The following is a 12,435-nucleotide window of genomic DNA, read 5'->3' on the forward strand; positions in this document are numbered from 1 at the left end:
GTACCCTAATGTGTCTAAGATGGCACTGGGCACTTACACTGCTGAACAGCTCCTTTTGGGGGAAGTCTGTTACTGGGGGGTGGGAGGAGAAGGTGGAGGGGGCAAATGTTCACATCCCTCCTCTTAGCTCGTTCAAATTGCAAGGACCTGTAATGGTGGCGGCAGTTGCTGCAGGTGAGAAGCTGGTGAGGGGGGGGTCAGGAGTCCCTGGCACTTTGGGAAAGGCCATTGGCACGAGAAGGGTGGGCATGCCATCACCGTCAGCAGGGGCTGCAGCCCCCACGGCCTCCCCAACCCATCCCAGCTCAAACACAGATGGCGTCCTCCAGGCAACTGCAAGAAGTAGGGAAAGAAACAGGCAAGCCCAGGTCATCAATGGTTGCCTCCAAGACTGGTGCCTCCCCCGGAACTTTTATAATCGTGGAAGAATCTTCAAGAGGAGGTCTTCTGGGGCCTGGTGGGATTCACCCCAGAGTACTGAAGGAATTAGTGGAAGTTATAGCTGGACCCTTCCCAACAATTTACTAAAGCTTGTGGGAGTCTGGGGAGGCCCCTGCTCACTGGAAGCTGGCCAATGTTATACCCATCTGAAAAAGGGGTATGAGAGAAGAACTGAGAAACTACAGACCTACTAGTCTAACGTCAGTCCTTGGAAAAGTAATGGAGAAGGTTGTCCTAGGGGATATTGAAAGGCGGTTAAAGAACAAAGCTATTATCAGGCATAGTCAATGGATTCATTCAGGGAAAGTCCTTCCTTAGTGATTTGACCTCCTTCTATGATAAGGTCACAGAATGGCTGAAGTTGGAAGGGACCTCTGAAGATCACCCAGTCCAACCCCCCTGCCAGGCAGGATCACCTAGAGCACATTGCGCAGGATGGCATCCTGGCGGGGTTTGAATATCTCCAGAGAAGGAGACTGCACAGCCTCTCTGGGCAGCCCGTCCCAGTGCTCTGCCACCCTCCCAGTACAGAAGTGCCCCCTCGTATTGAGCTGGAACCTCCTGTGCTTCAGCTTGTGCCTGTTGCCTCTCCTGTCGCTGGGCACAACTGAAAAGAGACCATATCCATCCTCTCAACACCCTCCCCTCAGTTATTTATACACACTGATGAGGTCTTCCCTCAGTCTTCTCTTTTCCAGGCTAAACAGGCCCACTTGACTCAGCCTGTCCTCGTATGACAGGTGCTCCAGTCCTCTGATCATCTTCGTAGCCCTCCTCTGAACTCGCTCCAGTACCTCCATGTCCCTCCTGTACTGGGGAGCCCAGAACTGGACACAGTGCTCCAGGTGTGCCCTCAGCTGGGCTGATCAGAGGGGCAGGATCACCTCCTTTGACCTGCTGGCAGCACTCTTCTGAATGCACCCCAGGAAACACTGGCCTTTTTGGCCACAAGGGCACATTGCTAGCTCATGTTCAACCTGCTGTCCATCAGGACTCCCGGGTCCCTCTCTGCAGAGCTGCTCTCCATCAGGTTGGTCCCCAGCCTGTACTGGTGCTTGGGGTTATTCCTCCCTAGGTGCAGGACTCTGCACTTGCCCTCGTTGAACTTCATGAGGTTCCTCTTGGCCCAACCCTGCAGCCTGTCCAGGTCCCTCTGAATGGCAGCACAGCCCCCTGGGCTATCAGCCACTCCTCCCAGCTTTGTGTTGTCGGTGGTCATAAAGTCACCCTCTTGGTGGATGAAGGGAAGGCAGTGAATGTAAGCTTTATGGTTTTAGTAAGGCCCTCACAGATCAAAGGGTCCTAGTAAACAGGGCTGCATCTGGCTGGTGGCTGATGGCTAGTGGTGTTCCCCAGGGCTCATTTACAGGGCTAGGCCTGTTCAACATCTTTATCAGTGATCTGCAGGCAGGAGTGGGACGCATCCTCAGCAAGTCTGCTGATGGCACTGAACTGGGAGGTGCTGCTGACTCCCTGCAGAGGGGTCTGGATAGATGACAGCATTGGGCAGTCAACAAAGGGAAAGGCCCGGTGCTGCCCCTGGGACGGAGCAGTGCCGGACATGGGCACAGCCTGGGAGACGCGTGGCCGGAGAACAGCTCAGCTGGATGGGGCATGGGGGTGCTGGGGACAGCAGATCAGCACGAGCCAGCAGCGAGCCCAGGCAGCCAAGGGGGAAAAAACGCATTTTGGGGTGCATTAAACACAGCATAGACAGCTGGTGAAATGAGGTGATTCTCCCACTGTGTTTGGTGTTGGTGGGGCCTCACCTTGAATACTGTGTGGTTCTGGGCTCCACAACTTCTGCTTCTGTGAGAAGATCCTAAAGCCTGCCATGGGGAGTTGTTTGTTTTCCTCCTGTGGTCTCCCACGCACTTTCATAGTTTCCCAAGTGAATTACTGAGGAGTTTGGAGCTGATGTAGTCATTAAGATGTTAATTCTACCATTTTTTTATCCACCAGGGTAAAGTTGGATTTTCTCATCTTTGAGTGTGACTATAAGCAATCAAGTTGGGACTTTGGATGGGAAAATAGATTTCCACAAGACAGGCAATATTTGGAAAAGCCAGTAGTGATTTATTTGTACTTAATGCTACTAAGCTCTAATCGAGGAAAAATTTATATTAGTCTTTAGGAGAGAGATGTCTCCGTCTTGCAGCATTACTGGGTATGTCTCTAACCTTGAAGTCTGGTAAGTTTTCAGACTTATTTTGGCATGTGACAGCTAAAAATTAAACAATTCATCTTTCTCATGCATATGTTTTATCATATGTATGCTGATGACATTTCCCTTAGGGCACTCTTGCACTTACAAACAACTCCTTAGTATAAGTATCTGTTCAAACTAAATACAGGAAGCATATAGCAGTTGTACACATTTTACTGATTTCTGTACCCTATCAATACCTCATGCAATGTGATCTTTAGCTAGATAAGTAAAGTCACTAAGACTAACAATAATTTCAGAATGCTTGATTATATATATTATTTGGTGTGATAGATGAATAGCAGAGAAAGCACAATCTCTTTCTAATCAATTCTGGTTACAAAAAAGAAAGAAAGGTTTATTACTAAATGGAATTGGTCAAAATGCACTATGTATAAATGCTATATTAAAAATATATGCCTATGTGTTTAAAAACAAATGACCTTATTCTCATACGAAAAAATCATTTCTTTCATTGCAGATACGCACTGCCTTGTTCAGCTTCAATGTCTCTAGCTCCTCACTGTGGGCCTCAGCACTTTCTGTTTCCTTAGCTGACAACCAAGCATGAGTGGAAGCTGCTGTCAAGATGACAGCACAAGCTGTTTGATTTCTGGCTCACCTTCCTTCCATTTTTCTCCACTGCTCCCCTCTTCCCTGCTAAAGTACAATTGTTATGACCAGCTGGATGTTCTGATAAGACAAGGATATTTTTCCCATGGTTGAAGTTGTGTGATTACTGATATCATTTTAGTATCAACTTAGGATGCTTTCTTGTGAAAAATTTGAAACAGCTTGTCAGGATTTACAGCTTCCCTAGTAAAAGGTGGGGCCAAATTCTGTTTCTTAAGCCCATCATAATGTATTCCTTCTTATCCTCTTCTTAACCACAGCTTATGGATTCCTGAGCCAAAATATCTGATTAAAAGAAATAGTTATGTACATTTAAAAGAATTCAAGCTTGCACCATATATGACAGCTGATATATTTTATAAAAGATGAGGAACACAAGAACATCCTGTCATCATTTAGGCTCTTTCTTAGATTAATCTCTCTGTCAACTGTATCTCTCTCTAAGAAGGTGAACAGATGTTTCTGTCAACACCTGGCCTATGTTTAAAGCTCTGGGCTTTGGACTGATGTTAGAAGGAAAAAGTATGTATGGCTTGAGCCACTTTAGAGAGTATTTGTCACCTATATTTTCTTTTCCTTCCTGGAAGATTTTGTACCCCCTAGCTATACTTAGAACTAAATTAGTAGAGAATTTTCCTCCAAATTAGACCTGCACAAAGCATTAGAAAATTCAGGTTTAGGGGTTAGGAATTCATCATCAGAAAATATCTGCCTGTGAAAGCAAAAAGGTGTTGGCAGGAACATTGCTGCAGTCCTCTTGCAGGCAAGCAGCGAACACAAAAGATTTGAGTTTAGCCCTGGGGGTGTACATGGCTCCTCAGGTGACTGGCCATTAAGTGGGAGGAAGGGGAAAGACTAAAATCAAGTAAGGCTCCCAGGATGAAAAAGGATTGTATAGGAGTGGGGGAGAAAGAGCAACAGAGAATTTTAAAAGTAGGAGAGGTGAAGTCTGGCAGATGTGAGAAGCAGCAGGATCTCAGATACACCTTCAAGAGATGGGGCATGCTGACACTAGTTGGGACGCACCTGACTAAGTGGGGCAGCAAGCTGGCTGGCCTTATTAACAGAGCTTTAAACTGGATTCAGCAGGGGAAGGGGATGCACTTCTGAGTGACAGAGAAGAACCAGAGAACACTGACATTTTAGGAAGCAGCAGGGAAATACCTGTGAATTGTGCCAAAGGAATTAGGGTGGGCTCCTCTAAAAAGGTGATGTGGCTGATAGCCTAGCTGAAGTGCCTTTACACCGATGAACGCAGCATGGGAAATGAGCAGAAAGAGTTGGAAACCACAGTACAATTAGAAAACTGACCTAATTGCTGTCATGGAAATGGTGGGACAAATCATACAACTGGACACATTGCAGTAGAGGGCTACAAGCTTTTCAGGAGAGGCAGAGAAGGAGGGGTAGGGGTGTTGCCCTCTATGTTAAGAAATGGATATATTGCAAAGGGCTGCCTCTGAGAAACTGATTGAAAGCATGTAGGTGAAAATTAAGGAGTGGATCAATGAAGGACACCTCGTGGCTGGGGTCTGCTACAGGATACCTGGTCAAGGGGAACCTGTTGATGAGGCCTTCTTGCTTCAACTACATGAAGCAACATGCTTGCACATTCGTCCTGATGGCGGGTTTCAACAATCTGGATGTCTGCTGGAAAAGGTACACAGCAGGCTGTAAGCAATCCAGCAGACTCCTGGAGTGCATCAAGGATGACTTCCTGGTCTAGGTGTTAGACAAACCAAGCAGAGGAGAAGCATTACTAGGCCTGGTGCTCACCCGTGCAGATGAACTCATTAAAGAGGTTAAGATCAGAGGCAGCCTGGGCTGCAGCAACTGCACCCTGGTTGAGTTCATGATCTCGAGGAATGTGGACATGGCAAAGAGCAAAGTCAGGACCCTGAATTTCTGAAGAGTGAACTTCCAGCTTTTTAAAGAATTAGTGGATGAAACCTCCTGGGACACTGTCCTTAGATCCTTAGATCAGATCTGCCAATTCTTTAAGGACTCTTCTTAGAGTGTAAGAGCTCTCTCCATCCCCATGTGTAAGAAATCAAGCAGGGAAGGCAGGAAACTGGCATGGTTGAGCAAAGACCTGCTGGTCAAACTGAGGTGTATAAGGAAATTCACAGGCAGTGGAATTGGAGAGATACAGATTTGAAGGGTGGACCATCCAGTGGATAAAGAATTGACTGGATGGCCACAGCCAGAGAGTGCTGGTCGGTGGCTCTATGTCCAGGTGGAAGCTGGTGACAAGTGGTGTCCCTCAGAGGTCTGTTGGGACAGACTGTTGGGACCTCCTCAACAGAGGAGTGGCCAGCAGGTTGAGGGAGGTGATTGTCCCCCTCTGCTCTGCCCTCCTGAGGACCCACCTGGAGCCCTGCATCCAGGTCTGGGACCCCCAGCACAAGAAGGATGTGGAGCTGTTGGAGCAGGTCCAAAGGAGGGCCACAAAGATGATCAAGGGGCTCTCCTACAAAGACAGGCTGAGGGAAGTGGGGTTGTTCAGCCTGGAGAAGAGAAGGCTTCAGGGAGACCTCACAGCAGCCTTACAGGATCTAAAGGGGGCCTACAAGAAAGCTGGTGAGGGACTCTTTGTCAGGGAGTGTAGTGACAGGACAAGGGGGTAATAGCTTTAAACTAAAAGAAGGCAGGTTTAGATTAGAAGTAAAGAAGAAATTCTTCATTCTGGGAGTGGTGAGGTACTGAAACAGGTTGCCCAGAGAAGCTGTGGATGCCCCATCCCTGGAAGTGTTCGAGGCCAGGCTCATGGGGCTTTGGGCAGCCTGGTCTGGTGGAAGGTATCCCTTCAATCAAGATTAAGCAAAGAGCTTCAAGAACAAGAGGAAGATGTCTTGTTTCTAGCCACCTGTTTGCTGCTGCTGCTGCCTTGAGCTTCATCCATACCTTCAAGGCTGTTTCTGAACCTTCAAAGGTTGACGTAATATTGAATAATTTTTCTCCTGTGGTCACTGGTTGCATGCCGCATGTAGAGATTACCACGTAAATTCATGCCTGGGGTAGCTGCTGGGAGCTGAACATAACAGGGAATGAATGTGTGGACTCAAAAGATAAATTGATTGCTTTTAAATGGTTTTCTTCAAGATATACACGTGGGCAACACATTCATTTTTTTCGTTTCCTTTCTTCCTCAAAGTCCTGGTTATTTGTCCCTGCTTTTGTACTCTAAGTGAAGTGATAAGAACGTTTCTATGGAAGCAGGAGACTGGCCTAAGACTTCTTTCCTATAGCTATGAGTGGGGAAAAATTCTGATTTTTAATTCGTGAGTCATGGGTACATTCAGGGTTTGAATATGTGTAGGTTATACACCTTGGACATACTGATTACTGGTAGAAGGACTAAAAACTCTGGAGGTGGATGTACTGATACTGATGCTCAGCTGGGGATGATTAAAAATGCCTTATTATTTTGTGCACATCTTTTTATGTAGAGTAACCTGTGTAGATTTGAGTCCTGATTTTTGCTCAATGTGTGAGGAAGGACTTCACCCTGAAACCTGCATTTTCAGCATTATGTTTTGGCTCTGTTGGAAGCTAGTGTTGTGCTGTCATTGTGGGCAAACCCAAGCTCTGGTCCCTCACTGGATTAACTAGTCCTATTTCAGTGTGACTGTTTGTGTGCTGTTGGTGCAGGTTTTGCAGTGCTGGTTAGACTGTACTGAATTCTTTGGTTAACAGAACCCTTCAAAAACAAACAAAAAATCCCACTGATCAATCAAAAAACCCTAAAACAAAACAAAACCAAGAACCCAGAATTCTTCTTAAATGCAGGTTAGTTTTGCTAAAAATGCTTGTTTAAGGTCTATCTCCCTGGTTGTCTGCTCACTAAAAACCCATCTTGTTTATGACAGAATTATCCACGTGAAGAAAACTACCATTGTCCATTGAAGAGGAGCAAATCCAACCTACCAGCTTCAAAGCTCTCTACTTAAATTGCTATGCACATTAGACAGTTTGACATGTATACTTGAGAAGCTAATGAAAGACAGAAGCCGTAATGTGTTCCTGGTTTGGTTTAGCACTTTGGGTTTAACGTTAGACATTGGCAGATGGTCTGAAATATTCGGCATTTGCACAAGGCACAGTAGTTACAACATGAATTCAAGTGTGGTTTGCAGGTTTTGAAGTTTGGCACGCAGTCAGCTGCAGGTGTGGGCCTTGGTTTTGGAGGTTTCTTCAGTTCAGCTTTTTTCTACAACAACAAAAAAAAAGAAAATTCATACAAATGTAAGATAAGTATGGGTCAGAATAAAGGGTAGATGCAAATAAAATGAGTTATGGGAACTTGTGGCTTGAGATTAGTAGGTGGTTGCTAGCAGTGGGACTTATATTAGGTAGCAATATAGAATTGATGTGGTGGGACTGGATCACGGGAAATACTGTCTTGCTGCAGCCTATCAAGCAACAGCTGCATGAGCCTGTATTGGGTCTGGCTGGGATGGAGTTAACTTTCCCTGCAGCAGCCCATACAGTGCTGTGCTCTGCACTTGTAGCTGGAACAGCCCTGGTATCACCCCGGTGTTGTGTCTGCTGCTGAGCAGGGCTGGCACCGCATCAGGACTCCCTCTAACACCCCGAGAGCCAGCAGGCTGGGGGTGGGCAAGAGGTGAGGAAGGAACATCACCAGGGCAGCTGACCTAAACCATCCAAAGGGATATTCCACACCATATGGTGTCACACTCAGCAATAAAAGGTGGGGAAGGGGAAGGGGGCGGGGAGCCTCTCATTGGTAAGACGACTGTCCTCCCAAACAACTTCTATGTGTATTGAGGCCCTGCTTCCCAGGATGTGGCCAAACATTGCTTCTTGGTGGGAAGTAGAGAATATATATTTTTTTTTACTCTCTCTCTGTCCACGCAGCCTTTTTTTTTTTTTTCCCCTCTTCCTTTTCTCTTTAATTAAGTTATCTCAACCTGTAAGCCTTTTTTCTTTCCAGCATAATTTCTTCTTCCCCTCTTCTGATAATGGGGAGTGAGAGAGCAGTTGTGGTGGAGTTTGGCAGCCCAGCTGGGTAAAACCACAGGAGTCCCATATTATAAGTAATTATAAATGTGACTGGATAGAGCTTTGGATTATACGCCGAAGGGAAGAATGTGGCATCAGCAAAGGAAGGGACACATGAATCTTCTAAGATGGTGACATTGTTATAGGTAACAAGTTACTCTTGGATCCCCAAAATTTTCAAATGGAAGAGTGGAACCTCCCTGTCATCTGTGGGGATGGGATCCACTTTGTTTTATGGACTGTGCAGCTGAGAGAAAGAGGGGAGGTTATTTGGCAACACTCTACCTCGCAAGGTTTGTTTGCCAGTCTGCTTTTGGAGCTCGGTAATCAATTGTGCATCAGATTTGTGCATGGGAATCCTTAAATGCAGACACAGCTGAGTGAGCTGAAAAAGATCTAGCCTGTCTGAAGAATGTTAGTACAATATGATTTGGAAAGGGAGAAAACTTTGGCTTGGTCAGCGTGTGCCTGGGACCTGGGCAGGATCTCTGGAGCCTTCCAGCTAGAGATGCTATAGGCAATTTTCTAACTTGGTAAGTTTGCCAGAAGTTTCAGTTGTGAGGTAAAACATTATGTGGTCTCTAAATGCTTTAGGAACTTTTAAGACCAAGTACTTGAACACAGTTTGATTACCAGAATGTCCTGCTCTGAGCAGAAAGTGGAAAAGCGTGACCTCCTGAGGCCTCTTTCAATCTGAGCCATCCTTTGGATTTAGGAAGTGTTCCAGGGAAGGTTGACCACACAAGACACCAATTAGAAAGGAAAAGAAAGAGCTCTAAGTGTTTCTGGTTGCAGCTATTACTGGTTTGGCTGTAAATGGCTATCGTGACTGTAGATGTCTATCGTGACAAACTAAAAATGAAGTAAGAATGCTGTTCTCTGCTCTTCCTAGAGAGTCTTTGAAAACATAGGAGTCTGGTCCAGGTAATGTTTCACATTTAAGACCTAATGGCTACAGGTTAAAGAAATCTATGAATCTGTATCTACAGATTTGATAAAATTACTTGGTAATATTTTCCAAGCAAATAGCAAATTCTTTGGCTGCCTCTACTTCTATTTTTTAGCACCCGTAGTTAAAAATGAGCAGACAGTGGGTTTATGCCCCTGGGCTGCAGAGCCTGGACAGTTAACCTACATGGCAAGACTGGGAATGGTATCTTTTTTAGCAGATATCTAAACAGTGTTTCAAATACTTAAAGCAACTCAAGGCTAAGTTACCTTTCTATAAGAAGACTGTAAAATAAAACAAACCAAAACCAATTAAAAAACAACAAAACACAAAACCCAGGAACCTGTAACAAATCTAAGACCATACTTTTCTTTCCATCATTCATGTTCTTCATCTGTTTCTCCTGTATTAAGCTTCAAACTGTATGCAAATTATTTAAATCAGGGAATGACTGTAAAAGCTTTTCAAATGAATGCGCTGAGGAAAATTATAGAAGTAGCAAACCATTCCAATTTGATGATATTTTCTGAACAGCCACCTACCTTGGAAGATTTCTTGTTCTCTGCCTCTTTCCTGCTGACTCTCTGGGATCTTTTAGTTAAATCTTCAAAGAGAATATCAAAACATATTATTAAATCAGTCTTACAGCAAATATAATTTAATAGAGATGTTTGATACTATTTTTGTGCAACAGAAGGCGGATAACCTGCATTGCTACCACACCACTGCAGTCTTCCACAGCTGAATGTTTTGCAGTAATGAAGTTCTAGGAACTGTCCTCACTTAAAAGTAGCATCTGAACTTGTGCTGTCACTGTTGCTCGTGTAAAACAGAAGAGCACTGATATACACTGATAAAATACATTTGTATTTTAGGAGGTTTTTTTTTTTTTTTTTCCGCGTTTGCCCGATGTGTTATGTGTTTTTTAGATATTTGGACCAATGTGAACAATAGTTTCAGATAAATAAAATTCAAGGGCTCTCTGTAAAAAAATTAGGGTGCTAATGCACATCAGTCACATGAACAAAAATGGGAAAAACCTTCAGAATTCCAAAATTTGCTCTGTAAGAGGAGGTGTTACCTACATAAATTTGTCAGGAATTAACAAATATGTTCTGGGTTCTCAACTCTGGTGGCTGATTTTTTGATTTGGTACTTTTTTGGGGGGGGGAGGGGGCGTGGGGGGGAAAGAGAGAATTTCAGACTGCCTGATGTAAAATTTTTGGTTTTATTTTTAGATGAAAACACCAGTATTATGAAATTTCCCATACTATCCTTTGAGGAATATTAGCATTATTATTATATCAGCTCTAAAATTATTTATTAGTGTATATTAACTTCATGACTAAGACTTTTCTTGGGATCTAACACAGCAAGACTTTTCTGCTGAAGTGTGAGACACTTCCTGTCTCACTAACCTATCACGGTATTTTCAAAATCTTGGTTATCTGTGTGTGAGGTTTGTAATAAGCACAAGCTCCATGTAATGAATGACTGGCATAAAAAGATTTACATATGCCCACTGTTGAACAGTGGCTTCTTGTCTTTTCCAGAATTTGCTATAGAGATTTATGTGAACACTTAATATTTGCCAGAATTTGCAGAATTACACAGTTAAGAATGCACTGCTTAGCAGTTTAATTTACTATCCTTGCATTATTACAGAGTTACACATCTGTCTCTAAGAGACAGTGGGAGGAACAACTGTATTTCAGGCATAAAGTATTTCAGGCCACTCAGTAAGAGCATGGCTTAAGCAGGCATCGCACCAAGTGGTATTAGGGGTTTAGATCCAGTTCCAGCTGGCACATTGTGTTGGTTTTGTTATACTGTCCTTTGAAACTGAGTTACCTTTTGGTAACTGAGTTGCTTCTAAGTCATTTAATTCTACATTCATCTAATTTTCTACATTACAACTGCAATTGTATTGGAATGTTTTAATTACAGAATTGTTTTCATTTTGTTCATTTAAATGTTGTATGATGTCATTAAACTGAGATTTATACATTTCTGTGACAAAAATGTGTGTTAGTTGTTCCAGGCAATTTGGCAAAGAAAATGATGCCCAGTTGGCAGCTGAGAGGGAAACAAGGAAATGTTTTTTTTGAAGGATTTGTACTGTAGTCATCTCTTCCTTAGTTCCTCTGCATTAGGTAAAACACCTGCCAGTAATTTCATATTCCTCATGTTCTACTTACCATATTTTCAACTACTGCCTAATTAACCAGCTCCTTACAAATCTCATCTATGAAGATACAGGGAAATGTAATACAGGCTTGTGCAAATATCAATAATACATACCTCTAACTTCTGCTGATACAACTGCAATTTGAAGTGTTATAAAAACCCTGCATTAATTAGATGATTGCATCATGTTCTAGTTGATGCTAGGAATTCCTCTGCTTATGTTTTAAGACATGATTCAATTCCAGTCTCAGGTTTTATTGAATTAGAGCCACTCATAACATCCTTTGATACCATGACCACTGTGATTTATTGGCAGGTGTGTAAACTTGATTGCAAGTGAGGTTTATTACTTGAGTATTGCTATAGCAACATTTAAAAAATAAGCTGTAAATATGAGTGCCTCATCCTTGTTCTATGTGGCCGATCAGAAGGAGCAGGACTTGTAAGAAAATGTGATTCGGATAGGAAGTGGTATTGTAAATATTAAAACAAAGATGATGAGAAATGTCTCTGTTTGCATGTAGTAGATTATGTGGATCACCATGATAAATTCTAACCGATAAATCATAAAGAAATCAACTCCTTAGATGTATTAGGAGTGGAGAGTAGGCTTTGGTTATTTAAACACTCGTACTATCAATTCTGAATTAATTGTTTCTGTGGTGGTGATGGGAAAGACCATACCATCTGCCTTTTACCACGGCACTGTTGTTATAATAAATACCACCACATGCGGCATCATTCTCATCCCTGAGCAGTGGAAGCAGCAGCAGCTTGCTGTAGGACTGCACTGCTGGTTGCACCCATCTCTGTGCCCACTTCTATATCCGGCTGCTTTTCCCAGATGCTTTCCCCATTTGCATTTGTTTCTCCCCTTGTTCTAGGCAGGACTGGCTCCAAATCATTGCTCTTTCCCTCTAGCAATACTTTCCTCTCATGCTCTTGTGTACACTTATTTCAGCACAGCTCCATTTCTTCATCTAGCTGCTGTGTAATG

At 43.5% G+C, this 12,435-nt stretch overlaps 1 protein-coding gene across 4 annotated transcripts in view; it reads right to left on the minus strand.

Annotated features, from left to right (window-relative positions):
* Positions 1-6,229: 6,229 nt before the first annotated feature.
* The window catches only part of ASIP (agouti signaling protein), a 73,261-nt gene continuing 67,055 nt past the window's right edge, over positions 6,230-12,435 (minus strand). For all 4 annotated transcript variants that reach the window (XM_080558347.1, XM_080558346.1, XM_080558345.1 and 1 more), the window contains 2 exons: positions 9,794-9,855; positions 6,230-7,490 (listed from right to left, as the gene is read on the minus strand). In XM_080558347.1, the coding sequence (XP_080414473.1) occupies positions 7,314-7,490; positions 9,794-9,855 (239 nt within the window). In that variant the 3' untranslated portion in view covers positions 6,230-7,313. The remainder of the gene's footprint in view (positions 7,491-9,793; positions 9,856-12,435) is intronic.

This window comes from Anser brachyrhynchus (assembly GCF_964034855.1).
Source record: "Anser brachyrhynchus genome assembly, chromosome: 16".
NCBI lineage: Eukaryota > Metazoa > Chordata > Aves > Anseriformes > Anatidae > Anser > Anser brachyrhynchus.